Source organism: Lutzomyia longipalpis, chromosome 1 (assembly GCF_024334085.1).
Source record: "Lutzomyia longipalpis isolate SR_M1_2022 chromosome 1, ASM2433408v1".
Classification (NCBI taxonomy): domain Eukaryota; kingdom Metazoa; phylum Arthropoda; class Insecta; order Diptera; family Psychodidae; genus Lutzomyia; species Lutzomyia longipalpis.
Window position 1 is genome coordinate 27,881,841 of NC_074707.1, and position 27,161 is coordinate 27,909,001.

Sequence of the window (27,161 nt, forward strand, 5' to 3'; positions counted from 1 at the left end):
ATATTTTTCTCGTATATTTCTAGCCATATATCCCATTTGTATATTGTGTGTTTGTTCAATTTGCAACATATTTGCTATTTTAAAGGTGATTTGCTATTTTCTCTCTTTTGCAAATAAATGCAACAAAACTGAAAAATATTTCCGCAATTGAAGCCACGCGAAATGGAGAATGTATTAAAATTCTTCCAGCGCTCCGCATAGAAGAGGATTTACAGTGTGATGGTGTGTCTCGTGCGACAAAACGAGATGGTATATAGCAAAAGTGTATTACTGAATTGAGTTGAATTCCCCGGTTGGAATTTCTCAAGACGTGTGTTGTATGAAAAGATAATTGAATTAGTCACAACTTGTCGAAATGGTTGAATGGTATTTGACAGGGAAGGATTTTGGACTCGGTGACTTCGTGTACTTGGCATTAACTCAATTTCGACACCAATAAATCCCCCATTTCACCACCCCAAAGTCAGCCCACAAATTTGTACACATACGCACCTCTCTTTAGATATAGGCCACGACATTGATTTAATACTAATTAACAAATTTAATTTGAGATTGTGTGCATGTGACTTATTTATGGTCCAGATAGCAAATTCTCCTTGCGAATGGAAAATAGCACGGGATTATGGGCAATAAATCACGGACACAACTCAAAAGCATCATCAGTGATGGAGCTTAAAGCTCATTGATGGCGATCATATACATAATTCCTCTTATTAATCAGCCCATAATTCAACATTTATCACACTCTTCCACATTTTCGAATTCACTTTCAACCCTTTCCACACTCTCTTCTCTGCATTTCTGTGCATGCAGTACTTTGATGGTGGATGTGGAACAAAATGAAAAATTCAATTAAAAAATTTACTCAATCCTCCCCTTTGCATTTTTCCTCTACTTTTTGAGAATCACAGTGTTGTTTTTTTTTTTGAAAAATTGGATTATTTTATGCAATGTTAATTAATATTCGCGACAGTTAAAAATGAATGTAGGTATTTTATGAACTATACCATTTTTGTTGTTGTTGTTGCATTAAACTTTGTGACAATAAATTAAAATTAAAATATTTATAAATCACTGGTAGGTATAGATTCACATGGTTGGTATTAATTATTTGTGTTTATTATTGTTTTTGGAATGGGAGGCACAGTGTTGCTTTTTGTCAAATTAGTTAAATACATGCAGAATGGTAGAGTTAATAAAATATGTTTTGCAGTGCTCTCATTAACATATATAATGTATACATAGATATATAATTAAATATTCAATAGACTCACCAATAACTGTTAAATTTATTCGATGATTTCTCGTAGGTGAATTCTGGAAATCTACTCGACACCGGTAAACCTGCAAGAAAATAAAAAAGTATTAAAATATTTCTGCACGACACAACATTTCCCTTTCCTTGTAAAAATTTTAGTCTTCTCGTGATATTTTAAACAAGAAACTAAATCTCTTCAACAGCTCCGTTGTGCTTCTACCTTTCAGGTTATATTTTAGATCTTTTAAATATGTAGAGAGGAAAAAAGAGCTTGTACTTACCCCTTCGTCGTCAAGTTGGATATTGTCCACGCTGAGGGCCGCTGGATTTGAGACTGTAACAAAATATGCACGAGGACCAAAGGAATTTGTGTCCGACCAGTACAGAGCTTTGGTCAAAGGCCTCCCACGGACGTCGTAGCTGGAAAAAAAGTAGAAGTGGTTAGACGATGTTGCTGGTATGCTGTGCTCACATTGCAGCGGCAGTGGTCACTTTTTTTTTGTATATGTACACATACAATATACACACACCCCCTTCTATACTCCACAAAATTCATCCCTTCTTGCAACGTCAATTTTCAGCAGCACTTTATCTCTATGTTGCAAATTAATTTAATTCCCCTGCACAGGAGTTCAAGGCAAAGTCATACTACTCGGCTGTATATAGGAGATACTTGAGTTGGAGCACGTAAAGTGCACAATTATTCAGTGAAATAGTTTTGTGTTGCATTCTGGAACAAAAAAAAATGCACGTGATATCTCCATAATAAGGACATGTGCAAAAGGACTCCCCTCCACGAAAGTATGTGAAAACAGTGAAATATTTCCACATAGAACCGAAAAGTGCCACAATTTGTATTTTTCCGTGGTTTCTCTGCTGGAATCAGAGGAGAGAATGAGGGTTGAATTTATGACAAATGCACGGTGGAAAATGTACAGAGAAAGACTTTTAATATTGTTTATTTATTGCAGCATTGTATTACACTCTGGTTGGAGCAAAAATTAAAATTCTCCACAATGTGAAAAAATACAACAAGGAGATGATTTGAGAAAGATATAAAACAAACATAAAATCCACATTTTAAATATAAACTATCAACCTCTCTATATTTTAATAAAAAAAATGATTAAATTGCAACATTTGAATTGTCAATTTTTTATCTAAAAAAATCCATTTAAAATATTAGAATTTATAGCACATTTCATTAAAATCGGATTAACTAAATATTTCTAAAGAGTCTCTACCACAATGAAATTACCAGAAACCATAGTAGAATTGATTAAATCATTGACTCTCATCCTCTATGATTTATATGACAGCCAGACATATTTGTCCACACATCTATTCCATTACCAGAAAAACGTTAGTGATGCCCCACTCATTTTTATTATTCAGTACTGAATTATTATGGCATAAATAGCTTTTAAATTTATTGTAAGAAATAAGCTGAATTCTATGAATATTTAAGAACTTTAGGTGAAAGGAATGTATATGTATAGATATTACTATTATATAATAAAAGCTCTGAGTTTTGAAAATATGTATGAAAATTAATCAAAAAGCCCCAGTACAGTAACTTGTGCAAATTTCACTAATTTTAGAGCTAATGCATTGACTACATTTATGCACTGCTTTGATCAAATATGATGCACATCAAAATCCATTATTAAAATTCAGATAATAATGCGTTATTTTGGTAACTAATGGAGCTTATTTCTCACTAGAAATGCGCTACGCAGCTGAAAGTTTGTAAATTTTGGGGATCATGTATAGCTTGTACCACTGCATTATGATAGACATCTAAATCCATTCACAGCATTGATTCTCATCTAACTAAACCTCCTGATTATTTGTAATGCACCAGCAAATACCATCAGGTTCAGGTATTTGTGTAAGCGTACACTACACAATATACCACTCCCTTGTCTCTGACACTTCCTAATTCGTGTGCAATTTATTTACCTGCGCTATCAGACAACGGAAGAGGTGTGCGAATGTTGTGAATATTTTAAATTGTACGTGGAATTCCTATATAGTGGTGTGCCTTGCTCAAAACAGGGTGGAATTTATTGAGAAAGAAATATTTTAATTTAAGCAAAAACTCTCACACTGTCCCCGGGAAAGGATTTAATGAAATTGTAAATTCAATTTATTTAAAAGTTTTTCAGTGTTTTCACTTCAATTGCAATTGAAACATTCCATTCCAATTGCATTTTTGGGGGTTTCCTAACAGCAAAATACCTTTTTGGGGGGTGCATTTTATCATGGACACTTGATGGAATACAAAATTAAGCGGTTACAAATGATAGATACCAAACCAATTCTCTCTCACTCCCAACTTCAAAATGAAATGGAGCCATTTAAATTAAAGCTTGATTAAAATGTATTAAAATAGTTTTAGACATATGCACATGTATGTTTTCTTTGATACTTGATGTATATTTCTATATTTTATCAGTCAACAACCAAAATTATAGTTAAAATTTTTCTTTTACCTTTTTTAGTAAAATTTATTTTCTTTTATCAGAATTTTCAAGTGGAAATAAATTTTTTCTAAAGTTTCTTTTAGTGCCACGATAAGAAATTCTGATTTCTTTTCAAATAAATAAGTAGCTTTTCGTTTAATCTTTTCAGCTTCCTATAATGATAAAATCCGAATTGATTAGTTCTGTACAACAAATACACGATGAAACTAAACTTAAATTCCATTTAATGCTATTTCAGCCATTTATCGGTCGAGTGGAGTTTGTAGCTGTATGAAGAATTAGGTAAATGAGCACATATATGAGAGTAATTAATACTGTTGACCATCCTGTTGAAATCACAGTGAAACTGCATCCTGTGCAATCAGAATTCAATCATTTGTTCGAAATTCGGTATGTGTGTGCTATAGCTGTACAGTACATTCAAAGAATTACCTGACATAGAACATTGTCGATTTACATGTTATTTGTTACCCGGTATTTGGGGGAGACCTTTTATTGATTAATGTATGACGTGAAACATTTATCGGATTTCCTGAATTTAAATTCTAATTAAGTTGAAAAATTCACAACACACGCGTCATGTGCCGAAAGTGTGTATCCAATGAGTGATATTTCACCTAAAATTTCCTAGTTCACGTATTTATTTTTTCATGCTTAAGCTCCTATGGAGTAGCATTCACAGGCAAAATTATAGAACACACGTGTTTTTGCGTTGAAGAGTTATCTATGCCATGTAGAACGTGGTGAGAATAAATTGCCGACGAGATGTTGTATCCTCTACTCGAAATCATCGCACGAAGTCATTTTCATGAAATTTCTGTCCAGCAAAATTTTATTTATGATTAATTCTCACAGCCCCATGTAAAAGTTTCCTCTGAGAGGCCGGAGAAAATTTCTTGTACTGGGGGAAGTATGTAGTAGGTGTTACTTTTCTCATGGATATAGAGAAACTTTATTTGGATAAAAGCTTGTAATCTCGACTAAAACTCTTACAGATTAATTTCTTTTGCATGAAACAAATCCAATTTTTGGCTCCAACATCTGCCTTCCTAAAGTCATTGTGTGATAGTTCTGCTTATTTAATTCTTGTAAAAAACATGATATAGTTTTTTTTCTTTTCTATGGGAAAACTCTTTTTTTGGAAACAATGGGAACATGCGTAATTTTTTAGTAGAGGATTAAACATAATAAAAAGTTACTTGAGAGATTTTTAATTTTTCACGCAGATCTTCCTAGAAAAGCTCTTGATGCTATTTAGAGACCCAAAAAGTACAATATTGACGTCATTGTTTACCTATATTTTTGAACAAATATAAGAATGTGAAGAATTTTTGAGGATTTTTTAATATATTTGATCCTTTATACAAAATTAAGTCCTACATATTTCCTCTAATAAAGATTTTCCCCCCTGAAATAAACTAATTTTTCAGTTATTCTAATAACACCCATTTATTAAAAAAAAAAGCTATGGAAAGCTCTAAAAATTAAAACTTGGTGTAACTTCACTATACTCTTCTGTAGCCATGACTTCTCCTATGTAGAAGTGATCTTTCAATATTATTTTGTCCAATTTAGCTGGAAAGTCTTTGGAAGATAGTTTCTCTACACATTTACTTGCCTAATATCATTTCAATTGGTACACACTGTATAGTTATGCTTCTGTCATGGGATACGGAGGAGCTTTTACTGTACTTCAAACAACAAAATTTGTAGGTGCAAACATCCTGGCCAATAGCGTATTGATTCACTAAAGCACATAATTGAATTCGTGATTCAATTTGTGCATGGCGTTTACTTGGAACATTTGCAGAATATGAAATTAAATGGATGATGGAGAGCGAATTCAAAGTATTTTGCAATGGAAACTCAAATGTTCCTACCTTAATGATGTATCAGCATGAAAATAGTTTCATCAACTCAAATTATGCGCTGAAAGCACAAGGAAAATCGTGCCGTCAACTTTTACCCTAAAATATATAGTGAAACACTTTCGTGAATATTTTGACAAGAACATTTTCTCACCTCTTAATACACGCTATTTAAATTATATTTTGATAAATTCCTCGATGGTTTTGTGAAAAATGCATCAATGGAATATATATTATGGGGGAGAATATTTCATATTTTCCGTTAGAGGAAGTCTGCGGAAAGTTACGTGGAAATTGATTTTACCGATTTCACTGGAGCTTTCACGTCATCTTCACTGTGGCCAAACTTTGAAATTCAAATATTTCACATATAGAGGGTTGCATTTTACACATACAAGATTCTACCCTATTCCGCAGTGATTTATATGAGAATACTTCGAATATTTTATTGAATGTTTAGGTGTACAGTGTACGTACAATCTACTGCACGGTGCAAAATCGATAGAGGAATTATTCATAGGAAATCTTTTTTTTTCTTTAAACGTGGATAATATTTCTAACTTTTAGGAGAATATTTTTCTTTAGGAATAATTTAATTCAATTAATTATCATAAAGACGAGGTATTGTTTATCTGTTAAAATTCAGGGTATTGTCGATAGAGTTTAATGTTCTCGTTTCAATGAACCCCATAAGAAGATTTATAAATACACACACTATACACACGGCTTACCCGAAATCCTCCCCCAAAACCACTCACCCTTCTATAATTTACTACGGAATTATGTTGGAAGATGGGGAAAAGTGGTTTCTATTTCAGTGCATTTTCGTCAAGTGGCAAAAGAAGGTTATGAAGAAATGTAGATCCGAAATGGTTGAAAATATATATGGTGGAGTATATGGTATCTCCTCAAGTGGGGGTGTGGTTTGGTACCTTGTTGAGGGTTCCAGTAGTTGTCTCACATATATTTTCATCCCATTAACAAGGACTTATTTTAAAGTGCCTCCCATTTAATATTACATGAAGTATCATCTAAGTCTCTGGGGTATAAGTTGCTCTCGACGGGGGTGGAAGAATCTCCTTCAATCTCCTTAGGCAACAAAGTGTTTTAGAATGAGCGAGGGATGAAAATGTGTGCCGCTTCTTTTCCAAGCCAAGGGATGAGATGAAAATTGATGCTTCTGTGTACCTTTATCACTTTTACTTTTGCCTCCTCGTATCCCCCCGCATGTACCACCCTTCCCCCCTCCGCAAGGTTCGGAAACACAGGTCCTCTCTCTTGGTATGTATCCTACTCCCCCGCATACTTTCACCGCACAACCACGCATTAGAGATTGTTGCTCCCAGGAGTTGTTCCATCTTGCTCCTTAAAGGTGTGCGCCATGCAAATGTACACACGGAACACGGGTAAGGAAAGTCCTCATACCACCATTACACTGGGCCTTCACCCACCCCGCATAGCTTCGCTGTGGCTTTTGGTGGAAGGATAGGAAGATACCGGGCGAGGGTGAGGAGTCTCTCAACAAACCACTTTACCATTAGCGCTATACCAAAAACTCATGTACCATTTTAACTGTTATTAGTGAACCAGCTGCTGGCTTCACATTCATAAAGCTCCATGCGGTTAAATGTATTCTATTTCATTCCCCAAAAATATCTTGGTCTCTTTCGCGCTAACACGCGCCTCCAAAATTGAATGAATTAAACCCTCCCATGCTCATTGGACTGGTATACACATCCGAGATAATAGGGAAGATTGCGATTATGACTCAGCGATAGATTTATTCACATTCATCCCCTGCCCCCGGGGGTTGCTTTATAATAATTGCCTATGATATTATTAAAATTGCGTTTTAGTACATATTCTTTAATCACTCATTTCCGCTAAAATTTCCCCTCAATTTCCTTCGTCATACCCACCCCACCATGAGATTTATGCAAAATATTTACGATGTCGATAGAGGGGGTGAAAATTTTGAAATATTAACTCCAGAAATTATATATTAAATCGTCGAAAGTTATCCCTTTGAAAATCTATTTTCTAAATTGTTTCCAAAATTCCTTGCATAATTTCATCAAAACACGTGCATAGTCGAGCAAATTAAGCTGGAGGTATTCTTATTAATACGAGGATAATCAATGCATAAGTGCATAAGGTGCATTTTATAAGCAAATTATTTGATGTCACTTAGGGTAAAGTTGTCAGCTTATCTATAATGGTGCATTTCTTTGATCGTTAAGGAGAAAATTAAAAATAATGAGAGCATGTTGGGTTTTCAGATTTGTCTTAGATGTTACTTAAAAACACGATACGAAGAAAATTAAGAGTCTGTAAAACTTTGTTGAATTACAAATAATTGTAATTCTGATTTATTATTGAACGAATTATTGAGAGCGCGATTTTCGTCTTCATCAGGCATTTTCAAAACCTTAATAGAGAATAATAGAATGAAAATGTAAGAAGCTCCCGTAACCATTATCCTTTATTATTTTACAGGACAGGTGAACGTGAGAAAATATTCTTCTGGAGAGGGTCTTTGAATATTAATCAATGACAAATTTTTCTTTATATCAAACCGAAATCAAAGAAGCAATTTATATTGAATGTGACAAGGAAGCTTCATAAATTTAACTGAAAAAAGAAGCGTGAGTCGTCTAAATTGCAAAGTAATGCGGTAATTTATCTTTGATTGAGAATAAATCCCTTTGCGATCTTCAGGATGAAGAACTTTCCCTTTATATATAGCATTCTCATCTCAAGTCCCTATATCGGTATGATGATGGAGGCTGAGGGCGGTGCTTGTGGGAGAAAAATGCAGGAGGAAATGTGTTTATACAGCTGCTGAGCGAGTGATAGCGATGGTGACTAATTCACAACAATATAACAGATGATCACCAATACGTGACAGAGTTTTCAAGAGCTTTCTCTTCTTCCTTTCTCACATTTGAGCCTCATTGGTCTCTATCGCAAGAGCCATGAGACACGCATTGAGTGGTATCATGACTCGCCCAAGACTTTGTCTTTCTGGCCATTTAATGATTTTTTGGGGGACACGCAAAAATGTCTCCTTCGAAATCACAAAGATATTTAGTGGAAGCTTTTTTTTATATCATTCGATTCTGTATTTTGCTATATCTTAGTTCTACCTCGGACCTTTTTTCTTACAGGAGCTGTATAAATATTAAAGTATTATAATTTTGTTTAGGTCCTTTTTTTGTTTTCAAATTACTCGGCCCAAAAGGAATTTTCTACAATATGGGGATAAGCACAAAAACAGAAACTCCTAGCTGAGGCAGAATTCTCTGGAAAAGCCCCCAGAGGTGGATGCGATAGAGAACATAAAAAGAAAAAAATTGTCGTATCTCACACTTGTAGGATGCACTTGTATAGTTTGCAAAATTGAAAATGAAGAAAAAGTTTCATAATAATGTTGCACAATATGTAACTTTTTCTCATCTATACGGTATTTTGTTGTAATTTTGCTTCCATGAGCAGGACTATGAGGCAGAAAACTTTTTCAATAAAGCATTTATAGTGTCGCGGATTTATTTTTTCTAGTATCAGCCCAGTGTCAATAGAATGCAGAGACGTGAATCCAATCAAAATTTAACTGTAGAAAATATTTTCATCATCCACTTTCTGCCTCATTGCGTTAAGAAAAGTTGCAAAGTTGCTGTTTTCATGAGAATTTTATTGACATTAATGGAAGGAAAGGATAGGGTGTAGAGCAACTTTAACAAATTTTGTTATTTGGCAATTTCCTTATCAATACAAAAGTTTCATTTCATAATTTTATTTTGAAAAATTGATAATTTGTAGTTTCCTGGAATTTTTTGTTTATTCAATGATGCTTGTTTATTTTAATTAAATTCATTCAAAACAATTTTTTATGCAAGAAAAACTAACATAAAATACAAAACTGTATTTTGCTTAAAAAAAAAACTATTTGTTTTTAAAAGTTTAAAATTTACCTCTTTTCGTTATGGAAAAATCAGAGTTTTATATGTACATAATAGTTTTGAAATAAAAAAAAAGCTTTAAAAAATAATGTTTGACTAGAGAATTAGCAAACGAAAAATCTCAGGCAAACATTGCTAGAAATGTATGAGAGAAAGTTTAAGCTCAATTAAAACAAGATTAAGCCAAAGTGAGAAAATGTATATCCGGTGAGATTTCCCACCATTAAATCCTCATAAGATTTCTCCGTCTCGTTCTATACATTGTACTTATTTAGGCACAAATAGCATTTAAGCCCCAGTAGAGCTCCCATTTCTTATTTCAGTATAAATTCAAATAACTTATAATTGTAATAAAATGCTCGAGTAAATAATTTTTTTTTTCGGTATATGTATATTCCCCTTCGTATCGTATTCACAGACGCCACACGGAAAGCTCTCTGTGGAAAAGCTCCATAATCGCTGAAATCCTCAAAATGAAACTTTTCAGTCAATATAATGTGTGTAAATAATTACATTTTGGGTGAGGAGATGGAGAGAGCGAAAGCTTAGATCCTCGAGAGACCCACTTCTGATGATGTGGCGCCCCTTCCCTCCAAATGTGAGGCTTGTTAATAAAATGTAATTTATTATACAATTAGTGATAAATAAATATGTTTTGTTTCACTCACATACAATTAAATACCAGTGTACATTTTGTATTGTTAATTAAAATCAATTCAACTTTCTGGATTTACACAGACGATTATTCCTTGAAGGCTCTATACAAATTCCCTGCCTTTGCGAGTGAGTATAATCACCAAGGGGCTGCTAATTGATGCTTTTCATAGATACTTTTGTAATTTATTTGTGATATTTGACTATTTTTTTCAAAATTAAGGATTTAAAAAAAGAAATACATCAAAGTTTTTCTGTTTGGTTTGGAAAGAGCTTTTAAGCTCTTCGAGGGCTGCATTGTAAAACCGGCTAAGTCGGTATGAGCTCCGAACCGACTTAGCCGGTTTTACAATGCAGCCCTCGTCTTATATTTTCAAAAAAAATTAAGTAAAATCTTCTCTGATTTTTCACATTTAAAATAGTTTGTGCCAATTAATTTATTCAACGTTAGCCCCTTTTATTTTCATTGAGACAATCCAAGGGTGTAGCAGTGTCTACGTAGACAGTATCGTTTAACCTATTCTACTTCTCATTCTAAAATAAGAGGCGTATACTATGTAGAAGAGAAATTTAACGCAATTTTGTATTCAAATCCCCAGTCGGATCGGAAACACTTTGTCACACACTCTTGGGTGACTTTTAATCAAAAATGGGAGTTTCTGTGTGCTCCTTAAAGACTCCCTTGAGGACCCTTGTGCCCACACTTAAAATCCCGTGTAATGCGATAAGTTGCCAAGAATGGAATTTCTCCGACGCTCTTGTTCCGTGAAATCATGAAAACACTCATGGATATCTCTCCTATGTGCAAACTTCAAATATCAAAAGATAACACCAAGACACTTTTGATAAAATATTAAACAAAAAAGTTCATTGATATTCCTTGGCAAATGGAGGAGTATGTTTGCTCTTGTCGAAATTCTTTTCCCGGGAAGGTGGAAAAGATATCCCCATTTTATTTGAACATTACTCTATGGAGGAATAACAGGAACAAGTATCAGGAGAAATATATGTATAAAGAAAAAAAGACATACCCCCTAACATTTATACAAGTTAGAAAATATCTTGTTATAAGGAAAGAAGAGAACTGTGGGATTTTCCATTGTGTACCAATGTGCTGAGAAGTGAGTGAGATGCTGCAAAGCAACACTTAGCCACGATGTAAGGAAATTTGGAACAATATAAGCTTTCTCTGTGTGCTAAAGAGTAAGACTTTGAATTCCAAATGGCCCCTATTGAGAATACCAAAAGCTTATGGTATTATACAGTTGGAACATATGCTCAGTGCTTAGCTCTCTGTGAAGGGTGGAGAATCATAGCAAATTTTAGGGTCTCGGTCTCCTTTTTGGCAATTTGTAAACACCACCACCATTGATGGATGACTTTATGAATTAAATGCAGCTGTTGAGGCAAATGTTTTTTAAACATATAGCAACACATTACTTTCCCAAAACTTCCGTTCGCGCCTCATGAAATTTGAATTCTGTAAATTAGCTCCAATTTAATGGGAAAAACTTTCTTCATTACCATTCTCAAAAAGTGGAAAATTATTTATTACTTTTATTTAAACATACCGATTAACTTTTTCCGAGGACTCTGTGAAAAGTCTCTAAATTACAAAATGTTTTGGTGAATTTTGAAATTTTCACTTCACAGACTTCGAGGAAATTTTGTAGGTAATTTATTTTTCAAACTTTTGTATCCAATTGCAATTTGCATGTTTGTATTAATAAAATGTGTTAATCATCTTCCAATTTGTATTTTCATTTTATTTTAAGCTTCATCCCGTAAGTGAACGTTAGACTGAAGCAGTCGTTATGTGAAGTACGACAGTAAAACAAATCCATTTTATTTCTGCTTCTGCTGAACTTTGTCAATATACTGATGATGGCACTAAAACAGTTTGTGCTTGTGAATAAAACGAGAATATATGGCCAAAAGAACAAGTCAGAATGATATAGATGTATTGCGGAGAAGGAAATAAAATGGAAGAAAAGTCTACAGATTTATGCAGAGGTTTGAGCAAAAAGTTCCTTCACGTGGAAGTAATGTGTAAACTATCAGCAGAAAAGTGGGTGGTGTATTGATGTTCATGGAATTTTACATCAGCGGATACAGGTAGTAAAGTCTCATGCTGAAGATCCGCCCAGTCCAGCTAAAGCATCCTCCACCCCCTTCTAAAAAGAGGAGAGGTGAAAGGGCACGTGGAGTTATATGGAGCGACGAAAGCGATACAATCTCAACTTGGGACTGATTTTGGATTTCCCAAAATACATTTTGGGGTGGATTTGGATGGAGTGTGGTGTCGTATTATGGTTTACCTAGTAGGGATTCCCTGACACATAGTCACTCCGCCCCAATGTCCCTCATCCATCTATCCATTAAGCGTTCATTTAGTAAATTTGGTAAATTAGTTTGATTTTATCTCCACTCCGGCTTTTATAGTACACCCCAAACCCTTTCCAATGGAACTACAGGGATTTTCTGTTTATCCTCAACAAACTTTGCGCAAATATGCATCCTTCCTTTGCTGAAATTTACAACAAGCTGCCGCACAGTCATAGTATATGCCAAACGACCCATCTCAAAGGGATCATCTCTGATATACAGTGTCGAGAAAAATAATAGGACCACCAATATAGGTTTTAAATGTACCCTTGACTTCAATCGCCAATATCTCAGGCTGTGGGGGACAGATTTTGAAAAATGGCAGAGATTCGGAAAGCTACATTCATCCCCTTTCCAACGATGGTAGATTTTTGAAAATCGGCCCATCCGTTCAGTTTTGGTAGATGATTGAACAGAAAGTGGCATTTTTAGTATGGGTCTACTTGAACGACTGTCAAAAATCAGCCCCTCAACCGATTTTGATCACCCCGGCAGTTTTGGACAGGGGAAGAATGTAGCTTTCAGAGTTTTTTGAAATTTTGAAAATCGGACACCCAGAAAAAAAGTTAGACGGGTTTTTGTGAGTGGTCCTATTTCAATAATTTGAGGGTGAAATTACACAAAGTTTCATAACAAGTTTTTGTAAATTTTTATTTTTTTTAAGTGCTTATTTGAATTTAATTGAGTAAAGTTAAAAGGCTTATAGCTTGCGAAAATAAATTTTTCCTAAAAAAAAATAAAAATTTGTTATGAAACTGTGTAAATTAGGAAGCATTTTAACCCTTAAATTATTGAAATAGGACCACTCACAAAAACCCGTCTAACTTTTTTTCTGGGTGTCCGATTTTCAAAATTTCAAAAAACTCTGAAAGCTACATTCTTCCCCTGTCCAAAACTGCCGGGGTGATCAAAATCGGTTGAGAGGCTGATTTTTGACAGTCGCTCAAGTAGACCCATACTAAAAATGCCACTTTCTGTTCAATCATCTACCAAAACTGAACGGATGGGCCGATTTTCGAAAATCTACCATCGTTGGAAAGGGGATAAATGTAGCTTTCCGAATCTATGCCACTTTTCAAAATCTGTCCCCCACAGCCTGAGATATTGGCGATTGAAGTCAAGGGTACATTTAAAACCTATATTGGTGGTCCTATTATTTTTCTCGGCACTGTATATTTAAATATTTCATTTCATTTCATTTTTTTTTTTCATTTCATTTATTTCACCCATAATCCGCAAATTACATAGATATTTTAACATTTCATTACTTTCATATATGTACTCCAATCTGCAAGATTAAGGGGAATACGCGGGACAAGAGCAAAGCTCGTTTTGTCCGCGGAGTTCTCCCAAATTACCCGAAAAAAAATCCACAATGTAATTGCCTCGCATACATCTCTTATAAATATTAATTGAAAAAAAAAAACACAATGCAAATAGTAGAAAAAGATAAAGAAAAAAAAACCCTACACAAAACATTTTTTCAGTTCTACTAATAATGCCAATAATGCAAATAATAAAGAGTTCACCCAAAAGCGTCCATCAAAGCAAATGCCACTAAAAAGAGTGATCCATTGAGAAGAAATAGCCAGTGTATTAACAATTTGTTGATTGCAGAGTTTCAAGATCATCCAGTGAATCAATCGCAATAGCATCGTCTCCCTTCTTCTTACGCACGAAAATCCTGCCATGTCTCATCCACACGAATTCCCACTTTTTCTGCACTGCTACATTTTTGGCTTTGTAGAGTAAATCCCTCGCCGCAAAACTGACTCTCTCACGCACTTGGATTGTATTGCCTTTAAAGATGACCCCCGGATGTCCCGCTCGATTATGAGTTCTCGATCGTTTTATCACCGTCTCTCTTATTCTTCTAGAGATGAAGCGCACAATCACAAACTGCTTGCTCTCCTTGGAATCAGCAGCTCCCTCCGCAGATGATAAATTTTTAGGTTGAGGCTTCCGTTTCACGATGGTGCATTCGTCAATATCCCGTTCTTCAATAAAAAGCCTAAACGATTTTGCAAGAAAGCTCACAATAATCTCAAATTTTTTCTCTTCGATTATCTGCAGCCCATGAATCTCGATGGCATTGAAATCGCAGCGGTCCGAACGGTTTATTCTCTCTTGCATGGTAGATAATTGTGCTTTCAAAGCTCGATTTTCATTTTGAAGCTGCAACACGTCACTTGAGACATTTTTGAGCCCTCCATCCAACTGATCCAATTTCTGTTCATATTTCTCAAAGCGACTTTCAAGCTTATCAAAGCGAGAGTTATTTCAACTGATAATTATTTTCGTTGCTGTCAATTGGGATGAAAAACGAATGAATGATTGAACTGGAGAAGGGCATAAAATACTAGAAGAAACTTTGTGTGAGTTTTGTCAGATTATCCTTTATTTACAATTCTTATAAAAATTTAAAATAGCTAAACTACATTTTTTACATTGTTTACTGTTTTATTCCGAAAAAGCTTTTTTTAAAGTTCTTTAAAATTTAGAACTAGTTTAAAATTAAAGAAAACCAGTCTTTGTGAATTCTAGACGAAAATTTTTCTTAGGAATACAGAACAAGAAATGAAGTAAAAAACAATAAATTGGAATTTATTCACAGTGTGGCATAAGAACAAGCAGGAAAAACGTTGAATCTGAATAGATTTGGTGGCACTTGAAACTTGAAGGAATTTTCGTTGCATTTACATATCATTTTCAATTCATACCCCATACCCGTGGCACGCTGTTCATTCCAGCCGTCATCACGACAAAAAGTCCATGCGGAGGAAAGTTTGGACTGTTTTATTTGCATTTGATTCAATTCATTACACAGCTAAAGTCGCCCCACAGTACACAGACGAAAACACACAAATAATTTGCCTATGAATAATTTAACAGAAAATTAAATGACAAGCTAACTTCATTTGGTTGCCACTCTTGTTCATTTTCACCTTGTTGGAGAGGAGAAACCAGCGGTTAATGGGATTTTCTCATAGCAAAAGAAATTACTTCACACTTTTTCAGATTGTCCTTTGTTTCTGCTCTGAATATTGATTGCTATCTCGATGGTGATGGTATATGTTGCCTAAAAGCTAATGGTAGCCAAGTTTTTTAGCATAAAAAAATTTATCCTCTTTAATGCATATTTTTTAAAAGGACTTTTCATGGAAAACAGATAATTAACTTAAACTCTGAGCTGAGAGAGGAAGAATTAAATTTTTGATTTAATTTTTATCCAAAAAGCATCAACCAAAAGTTGCCTTAAGCAATAAAGTATTTAGGTATCTACCTTTCTTCTTCTCGTTTTTATTTAAATATTTTGATTAAATTCTGTGAGATTGGTTAGAAGATTTAGAAATGTTTGAAACCAATCATGCTGTTTTATTCAGTTATATTGAAAATTGCCATTTTATCCTTAGGGGTTTGTTATTTATATTTTATGGATATCAATTTTGTTGGATTTTTTTGATGGACTGTTTTATCTGGAACTTTGCTTTTTAAATATTTTATTTATTCGTTTCGTAATATTATTACGTTCAATTTATTTAGGGATAATGTTAGAAGGGGTAAAAGACAGGGTGCATAGATTGAAAGTCATCGTAATGGATTACCGAATCAGGTAAAAAGTCCAGCTAAATGGCAGCTATGTTTTTGATCTTCAGTAAAGTTGGAATACTGAAGAAACGGAAGAAATACATAGTTTCACATTTAGTGAAATTCCAAAAAAAGGAATAATACAGAATTTGTTCGGATATGGATTGTTTTTTACTGCTGATATATAACTGACAAATTTTTGAAACTAAAAAAATCACAGAAAAACAATTGGATATTTTTGGTACATTTTTTTTTAAATGACTAAATGGAATAAATGGTAGTTAAAACAACGTGACTCAATTCATCCAACATGTGTGTGTGTGTGGGTGTGTTTTGAATTAAAAGTATAGCAAATTGAATATTTTGCACCATGCTATGGAAAACATACTCTGGAAAATTATTTATGATGATGATTTAAAAGCCACGTGTATGGTGTGGGGAGCTTTTGGGGGTTTTAGCATCACACACAGAATTCGCCATCGTCATTTTGGGGGTTGTGCAAGAGAATTTTCACATATGTATGGGATTGCCGACCACGTTCACCCCCGTATCGGGACTCGCTCCAGAAAGCTCGTTCTCGAGTGGCAGCGATGGGTGACAAAATTGAATTGGGGGTAGAGCGAATACGATGTCCATGAACAAGCCAAAATTGGTTCCATCATAGAATCATCACATACTGTTAGTTTGCACATCAGTCCAACGATAATTTCCGCCGCAGCTTCACCCGCCGCGAATACCATCAATGCGAAAACCATCTCAGTTCATGACCCGGAACTCGGGAATGTGTTTGGTAGTCTGTGTATGGTACCGAAAATTAGTACAATTTTGCTGAACCAGCAACGATTTCCATCCTGAAGCTATATTACAATTGAAAAGTATATACATATTTGTGCAAATCGTGAATGAAACTTTTTCATCCACTAATTTCTCCAATACTTCATCTAACTATCGAATATGAATTCTACCAGCATCATCTATCCATGTACCCGCCTATCGTAAACATAATGCTTGACCTAGTTCAGTTTGATTGCTGCCATCGTTTCTAAAGTGGATAATAATAGCATAATCTGAGATGAGAACCTCTATTTTTAATCTTACTATTTAAATCTTTTAAAAATTTTGCTAACAAATACTACCTACTAGTGTTGTGGTATTTGTAAAAGTAGTTGCTCTTTACAATCTACAAAATTTCATAAGTAGACAATCTACAAAATTTAAATCTTGTAAAGGGCTGTTTATGAGTCTTATCCGTTTTTTTTTACTTCTTCTACATCTATCTGATTTAGTCTTCACAGCATATGGAAAATAAGTCTACGTAAAGAACTTCGAGCACCTACCATAACAGAGAGTGTTGTATTTAAGAGTAAAATTCGATTAGAAGAGTAGCTCCTGCAGAGGAAAAGGTGGCTTTTTTGTATGAAGCATAAGTGCAATGGGGGATGGCTTTGTGTTAGTTTAAGCTATGGAAAGTTAGCTAAAGTAAAGCCAATAAGAGCTTATGCACTTTCATCACGAAAAGCAAATATTTATAAAATGTTCTATATACATATATGTTCCTTTCACCTCTACATAACTCCACCAATCAGAGTGCACTTTAATGCAGAAATTAATGTATGAAGAGAGAATGCTCCATTGGAGATGAATATGTACGAAATGGGATGCTTGAAAGGGGGTGCGGAGAAAGGATGGTTTTCTATGTGCAAGTCTTGTGAAAAGCATTCCTTTTGCAACCGGAATTTTATGAATCTTATTTAATACGATTTCGGTTCCATAAGACGAAGACTTCTCCGCAGTCTGTGGTCCAATTAAATGGAAAGTTGTAGCCAAAGGAACGGGGGTAAGAAGTTTCAAATTTGTGTAATTAGAGTTCAGTTTGTAGTGGACAAGATGAAAATTGTGGTTCTCAAACGGGTGATTCATGTCATAGTCAAACTCCCAAGAATTATATGTCGTGTTTAAAGTCTTCCGCCATAAAATGTTACTTCTATATGGGGTTTCTATTTCAGAGGTTTTATAGTTACAGATATATTGAGGGTTTTGTGTGATAGAAAATGTACATTTATGGCGATTCTTTAAAAGACTTCGAAATTATCAATAGATCACACAAAATTAAAAAAAAAAAACAATAATAGGTACGTTTCTTTCACAGATATTTCTATTACGTAATTTTAAAAAAATATATCGTACTTCTGAGTTATATATAGTGATCTGATGGGAGAAAGCTATAGGGTAAGAATTTTTTTATATAAAAATTATACATATATTCACGGATTATCTCTTGTACAAGCCAAATAAAATTTAACTACGAAACCTATTTAAAATTACACCGTAATTATATGTAATACCTATACGATATGACTATATTTATTTCTTTATATCACAGAAATGAGCCCGAAGGCACAACATTGTAAAACAGCGAACACCCATAATGTCTCATAATGCTTGTTTTGATGAGCATTCAGATTAATTTGTATTAAACTACAAAATAATACAATTAGGCCATCATAGAGGAGAGGTAGGTGCAAAAAATGTGCCAGAAGGCTCCCCAAAGGGAATTTGAAGATGACTAAACTTGTGTTTCGGACACTTGGGTAATTAATTATTATTTTAGTGGTATATTGATCCAGAGCAAGTAGTTTGTGGGGGTTTGAATCTACCTATGTTATGTTAGTATAAATTGTTATATACAATAAATACCCTCCTTTAGTTCCACACTCTCCCACGCCACAGTAAAACCCCATACGATCGTGATGAGCTCGGAATTCTGAGTCGCAGTCAGAGAGAGAGAGAGTGGAACAACAACACAGAAGTGGGCTGACAAGCATCCCAGATGTGTTTGATCGTATGAGATGAATTGATTCATTATTGATTACATGAGTGTATTTTGGTGGGTAAACAAACGAGTATATGCTAGGTTGTGGGGAAGGGAGATATTGGTGGGCGGGAGGAGAAATATATCCGTTTTGGAATATATATACAAACCCCTCAAACCCTTGTCACCCTTCCTTATGGAGTCTACAGATTTCCTATCTGGGGGGCATACGGGTGCACTATATATCGAGCACTTGCAATGCATTAAGCATTTCCCTATGCTACCATAAATGTATATACATAATACATATATTTGTGTTTAACGAAGAGATTGTACTCCAAAATTTACTTGTTGTTGCTCACAGCTATGTTTACAGTTTAGTAATGCGGAAATTCAACCGATATGATTTACCTTTCGGCTTATTCAATGATTGAAACAGCATGGGTGATATATTTTCTTCATGTCAAAACTTGAAAGCTCTCTCGCTCTAGTTTCATTCTCGAATGCTTCTAATTTAATTAATGGCATGGCACAAGCAGGAGCTTTTAATGATTTATCAAAATTAAACGAATGTAAAACATTGGGTATTAAGTAGCATTTTCAATCTTTTTTTTTCAGCCCATTCTAAATTTATCTTCTGAGCATTGATTAAAAAATATGTAGCCGTTCCGGAGATATCGCGTTTTAAAGTTTACATGTCATATCTTGAGTTGCATAAGTCAAACGCCCCGCGAAGCGGGGCGTTTTATATATACACATATAAAATTAAATAAAATATATATAAATGCATAGATATATACATTATATATACATATAAAAATGCAAAGATAAATATATAAAAACTGCAAAGATATGTAAATAATAAATATAACATGGATGGAACAGGAAAGCGAAAGAACGGTAAGTAAAACTTACGGGCTGTGATTCTTTCTTTGTCAGTGAAATGTGAAATTGACGAAAAATTGAGGATAGGCAAATTTTGAGGAAGGCTTTCTCGCGCACCGAATCACAGCCAACGCGAAGAAATTATGTGAAAAGCCTTAATCGTGGGCGTTGGCTGTGATTCGGTACGCGAGAAAGCCTTCCTCAAAATTTGCCTATCCTCAATTTTTCGTCAATTTCACATTTCACTGACAAAGAAAGAATCACAGCCCGTAAGTTTTACTTACCGTTCTTTCGCTTTCCTGTTCCATCCATGTTATATTTATTATTTACATATCTTTGCAGTTTTTATATATTTATTTTTGCATTTTTATATGTATATATAATGTATATATCTATGCATTTATATATATTTTATTTAATTTTATATGTGTATATATAAAACGCCCCGCTTCGCGGGGCGTTTGACTTATGCAACTCAAGATATGACATGTAAACTTTAAAACGCGATATCTCCGGAACGGCTACATAGATTTTCTTCATTTTTGGCATGGTGATAGATATTATAGTCTACTATAACATATCAAAATATGAAGCAAATCTATAAAGCGGTGCTCAAGATATTCATCGAAAACTCTTCGAAAATTTTGTTTTTGATTTTAGCGCCACTTGCGGTCATTTTTTGAACTTGTGATGTTCCGAGCAGTTGTAGGGCTTGTTAATATCTTTCATTTGAGCCCGAGTTGATCAAAATCGGTCAAGCGGTTCTCGAGTTATAGTCGATTTTCGATGAAAAATTGTGGCGGCCATATTGCCTAAACGGCTTGACCGATTTTCGAAAATGAGGTATCGTTGGAAAGGTCTTGATGTCCTCTACAACATATCAAAATTTCAGACCTCTAGCTATAATAGAGGCTGAGATATAGCGAAAACAAAAGTTAGGGGTGTTTCAAAATGGCGGATGAGGGGGTGGGGGGTAAAATTTGACATCATAATTGGATGTCTTCCAGTCGATATTTAAACTTTGCCGTTGACCGCAAGTCTCTATCTATTACCGTTCTCTTGTAATTTAGCAAAAGGTTCCGGACGGACGGCCGGACGGCCGGACGGCCGGCCGGCCGGAACAATTTTTGGCGCATACGTTTTTTGGAATGTAGGGACCCTAATTCGTGGTCATCCCAAGTTTGAGCCCGATCTGACGACTTTGCATTTTAGAGTGTACACAGAAGCTGTGCTTCTTTGAAGAAAGAATCACAGCTAAAAAGAGAGGTGCAAGGTTTGGAAATAAGACATTAAAAATGCATTAACCGGTTGATTTCATGAATTAATTTATAAGGATTTATGTAGGAAAGATATTAGGCAAGAAAAAAATTACGGAAGGAAAAAAAATCCCTAATTCACAAATAAAGTGAATTGTCTGGGAAGGAGAGAAAATTCAGTGTGGTCATCAATTTTGCGGGCCGAATCTTCCTGTTTGTGGCCTGAGCAACAAATATTTATTTCTACTCCCCCGAAACCATGCTCAATCATAATTGAATTACTGTAATTAATTTATCTTCCCCTTCCCACGGGAACCTCCTGGCGGAATCACCGAACAATGCCCACTCTGAGAAAGTTGTCTATACGAAATGCCGCAAGAAGGGTTACTTTACGTTGCTTTTAGGGTATATATGTACATATACATAACTGGGGAAGCCCTCGGAGATGTCTCACCTGTAGAGGGGTTTTCCGGCACTTTCTCTGAACCACAGCACCATGTACACTCGATCATCTCTCGCCTCGGGTTCGATATCGCACGGGAGTGAGGCGGTTTTTCCCAGAACTGCCTCCACGCTCGCTGTCGATACTGGAAAAACAGAGAGAAAGGAGAAATTGGAAAAGTCATGCTAAAATTCACTTCCATCGTGAAATTCGTGTGTATGATTATGTTTCAGGACTACACGTGTGTAATAATTAAAAAAAAAGTAAAAGAAAGGAACGAAAGTGAACAGCAGTAAATACATTTTATTGTAAATATAATTTAATTTTAATAGATTCAAATGAATTGTTTCACGTGTTTTGTGTGAATTTCTTTTGCCTTTTGTGTACCCACATAGCATTGCCTTCGTGTGCACGGAAATTAGTTCAGAATTTTCATATAACACACGCCAATGTATAAATAGGAAACCTCTATAATTATTTTGTTGCTCTTTTTTTTGTTGACTGGTTCATCCCCATTATGTGTCATGATTGAATTTTAGTGGTTTTTGTTAATGTGACTTATAGGTAATAATTGAAAAATGTAGTTGATTCCCATTAAAATCAATACAACTGCGTCATGATGTGCCATAAGCGGGTTTGCATTGGAAAAAAAGTAATTGGCTCATTAATTATTATGTATGTATAAATAGCACAAAAATAATTGAAAAAAAAATATTGTGATAATAACAATCCATTAGCTATGTGACTTCTGGTAATTAGTTGGTTAGTTTGATAATTTTACATTATTCAATGAAATGCAATTAACCCAAGTTACCAATACCTCTTCGATAACATATGTATGTAGTTCAATAAAAATGCTGGGACTAAAAGGATTCCAGAAAATTTTACAAAAAAACTCTACATTTTTAAATAATCTTGGCGTAAAAAAAATATATTTGAAATTATTAAGTTTCAGTCTACAAATTTTCCTTAAACATCTTTGCAATTTATGGAGTATTATACACTCCACATATTGTTGTGGATAGAACCATTTTCCTTCAACAAGATATTATGTATAAGTTTTTGGGGGGGACTTTCCATGGCAAAAAGTGTAGTGTCAGCAGTTGCGTGAGAGTCTCAAGGATAGCAAATTGCAGGGATTTCGTTTGCCTATCAAGTAATTTTTCCCATAACCTCTCCCATGTTCCTTCGTCTTATGTATGTGGCGTTTCCCATACTTATATAAGTGACTTTTCTGTTTTCGTGGTCACTATAAAATGAGACACGGACACTAAATCACAGACCTCTTTAAATCATACAACCGGCGCACAATATATGAAGATGTGGGCAGCTTTGGGGTGTTGGTGCTGCTACTTTTATGACTCAGCACCAGGAAATACGACTTAAAAAGGATGAGAGTGCACAGCATATGTGCTTGTTCACAGGCACTGTGTGTAGTTCATACCCATTCTGGGAAAAATCTTTCCCCTCATGCACAAGCTGCTTAACAACAAAATCATGAGACTAGGAACGTAGTGGAGAACCCATGCTATGGGTTTGTGTGTTGTGCAATAAATTGTCAGTCCCAATAACCAGGACAAACACACACAGATTGACCAGAGAGACTCCCTAAAGTCCTTTGCTACATGCAAGCTCACATGTTATTTAATACCCACATGAGCGCATAGGATTTGCCTAAGTAAAGTTCTCTCGATGGCACATTTTCTACGTGTTGGGGATTAAAAACCTCCACCTGGGGTGTTACCCATTCACCGCACTTTTCTGCGCCCCAAAGGACTTCATCAATCATACCGGTGGAAAATGAAGTGGGTATAACTTTGCAAAAAAAGGGAAATCCACCCTCTCTCTCCCTCCTCGTACCACGGCGAATTGCAAATAGTAATTCCGGCGTCACCATCTCGTTGCAGTGGAGACGCCTGGTATATGGCATCATTAAATTATTCTCTATACCATATCTGCGGGTAAGAATGCAAATAAATTTACTTTTTTCCGGTGTATTTATGGTAAGAGATTTATATTGGGCAGATTATGTGTGTCACACATACGGAATTTTGTTTTTCGCCCAGGGAATGAAATTCAATTTGTATATGGGCCTTCAACATGCTATATGAATGGCAAAAGTGCGACATGGAGAGACACTGTGACAAAGGAGTGTGACTGAAATAGCTCAATTTTCGTTCTCTTTTGGCCCATGTTCCCTCCACCAGGTGCTCCCCAGCTGCCCCCGCTCTAACATATTTATTCAAATGGATTTTCCATTTCGTATAATTGAATTGTTGAAAATCACGCAGTGCTTGACCTTTCTTCTCCTGACACATCCACCATACATATTTCTGCTTTCAGCAATTCAGCACAACGTCACGACTCATCCACGTTGGTGGCTCAACTATCACACAATTAAATGGAGAAACTTTTGGGCGTTTTCACTTCATGTCGAGCAATTTTGTGAAATTAAATTTTGAAGTTAAGCACACACAACCGGCATGAGTTTTTGTAGTCATTGTACCGGGTGTACAGTTGATGATTGCAAGTTCCTTGGATGGGGAGCTCGCGAGTAAATAAATAATACTTCCTTAAATGCATAAAGCTGAAATACGATCAAAAGGACGGGATATCAGCGCTAAAAATGGATAAACTAATTCCATTCTCTTTAAGTAATTGTTTGAAGTCGTTTTTATAGTAACATGAGGTTTGTTTGGTTCCTTACGGAAATAAAAGAACTTTAAAAATGAATATCTAAGTCTATTGGAACTGAGATACGCGTTTCTATGTTTTATCAACCTTAAACATCTTTAAATCTACTACTAAATTAACTTTACCTAAGCTTCCATAGGGTAGCTTTTAACATATAAATACAAACTCTCACAATGTCTGCGTATTACTCCGGACTTTCTTCTCACTACGTAGAATATATTTAGAGAAAAAAAGCTCTCATATCAAGTTGTGAAAACTGCATTAATGGAGATTATGAGGCTCACTTCTGCTTTAGCTCTAATCCTTGATACTTAATGACCATTTCATGCTAAAAAATGTCGTGTTAAAAAACACCTAATTTAAAAATACAGGTGTGTAATTCCAATCCGAGCACATGTATCTGGTGCATGATCCATTTATATTGTTATTATGGCATAAGTGCTTTCAGAATTTAAATACCTCGCACTGAATTTTCCAGGAAATTGTCTCTTGGAATGAAAAGGATGAGCGTGTGAGTGATAAAATCAAATGTCATAACATATAGGAACTTTCCCAGTATAAGGATACATTTCAAGAGTGGTGGGGCGAAATCCTCAATCGGATTGCGAGAAGGGGAACCTACAATGCGAAAGAGGTGCTATCGTTTCATTAATCGGCTCTATTGTGTGCTGCATGGTATATATATGGAGAGAATAGGAAGTGTTCGCATGTACCAATGGTGAATTCTTTACATGTGGACGAATTATCTCCTCAACTGGGCACTATATATTCTGAATTGCGGAGCTTTAGTGTGTACCGTGGTGTATTGAGTACCACTGGAAATGGACATCATTTTTGACAGACTCATTTACTAAATTCTTGGGCTATTCCTGCATACCATGGCGGTACGTTATGTGTGAAGATTTTTTTTAAAGTAGGATTTTAGGGGTTTCTTTTATAGGCGAGTACTTTGGGAGCTTTTAATGCTTTTGCTCTCGAAAAGGGAAATTCTCATCATTGTACTTTTCGTGCTGTGTGTGTGGGGGGTGGGAGGGTGGCATGGGTACGAGAAAACCCCAAAATAGGGACACCAAAGCGCCAGAAGGAGACAGGGAGAAAAATTTTGTGAGTGGTTTTAACACACAGTGAAATGAAAGTACATACTCCTAATTTTATGTCCGGACACATCCGCATTAATTACACGGGCTCAAGTCTCGTGCAATTATATTAATGAAATTCCATGTCATACAAAGTGTTTCTGTTAGTCATCTTCCTTCACCACACCGTTCCCCCAACACATACAATACCAAGAATAATTTTAGATAGTACAAATGATCTTATCTGATTATATTTTAATAGTGTAATTAAATTAATGGACACCTGCTTTTCTCATCCATAAACATTTTACAGTTGTAAAAATAAAAAAAGCTCGCTTCTGCTTTCGCACCATTCAACGATAATTTCCTCCTCCGCATCTCAATTTTCATTCTTCGTCCCTTCGTATTTTTTTTTATATCCACGCTCCACGAGGGGATAAAAACGACGACAAAATTGCACGTTTCTCTTGAAGAATAATTTCCCACAATTGAAATTATACTTTGTAACCGCACAATCCTGCAGCAGAAGAGTGGGGAAAATTACAAAGTCAATAGCCAAGGGCGGAAAGCTTTCAAAAGAATTTTCTACCCCACGCAATGAAATCAATGACGAAGTGCATGATTTTCTTTCCTCTTTTAATGGAAAATGAAGGGCATTTTGAGGGAGAATTCCTTTTTTTGTGCCAAGTCAACTAAAAGCTCGTTCCTCGATATGTTCACCACTTTATTCATCTTACTGTATGTAATATTATATTTGATTCACCATTTGAATTGCCAACTCATTTGCGGTATTTTGTTGCCACTTTGGATCCTAAATCGGCACCAAATAATGATTATTACTACACACTCAAATTATATTAGAACCCGTCTTCATATTCACTCATGTCGTGTTTTGGAGGAATATTCAGTAAACGACATATAAGTGTTTAAACCAACGACTACCAATGAATAGCACCAAGATACTAAAAAAAACAAATTTGTACATTTCAGGTGAATTAAAGAATAATAATATCTGGTCTTGCTTGAAAAGCAAAAAACTGTTTATTTTAAAATGTTTACTTCACATGAAAATTGTTCAATATGCAAGGATGGAAGAGCTTTTGACTTTAGGGACACCGACACCCAAATGAATGTACTTGAATATGGTGTATATTGTAGGTTTTAGCTCTCACCAGCCAGGCACTCTGTTTGGCACGCCATCCGGACAAGAGTGTGAAATGTCTCGAAAACTATTCAAAAAGGCATCCCAAAGCAACTTCTTGTCCCCATGTGCCTATGCAGGAAATAATTCTTGTCGACGACGTCTCCCCACGGCAATTTATGCGGAAAGTTAATAGGCGATTGGTGTGGAAATTTATTATGTGTGTAATTCAGCAGGAAAATTTATTACTTCCGTCTCCTTACAATCTCCTTTTCTGTCCTCACACACACCTCACATGGAGTCATTTTAGGTTATAACCCAGAAAAAAAGAGCACCACAGGGAAATTCAATAATTTTTCCAACCGCAGCTTTGTCAAACAGACCACGCAATGCAAAAAAAATCTAGCCAGAAGCACACATGCAAAATATATAAATCCATATTTGAATTTTATTTCATTTTCACCACCCCAACCGCCACCCATATTGTATGTAATTTTTATCCATTTGGGATAGGAGAAAAATTCCCTTGGGGATATAATGCAGAGAGAGAGCTTATGGCGAGAGTGTATGGAAAATCAAAGGAATGGAAATGAATAGTGTCGTAATCACATTTAAAGACCTCTCTGTGCTAAACCACAAACAGTAATCCAATGTAAT

General features: G+C 35.2%; 1 protein-coding gene across 1 annotated transcript in view; it reads right to left on the bottom strand.

The window, feature by feature from the left end:
- The window catches only part of LOC129797437 (uncharacterized), a 165,271-nt gene that overhangs the window by 61,638 nt on the left and 76,472 nt on the right, over nucleotides 1-27,161 (bottom strand). The window contains exons 3-5 of the mRNA XM_055839991.1: nucleotides 21,606-21,738; nucleotides 1,540-1,678; nucleotides 1,275-1,344 (exon numbers count right to left, since the gene is read on the bottom strand). Of these exons, the coding sequence (XP_055695966.1) occupies nucleotides 1,275-1,344; nucleotides 1,540-1,678; nucleotides 21,606-21,738 (342 nt within the window). The remainder of the gene's footprint in view (nucleotides 1-1,274; nucleotides 1,345-1,539; nucleotides 1,679-21,605; nucleotides 21,739-27,161) is intronic.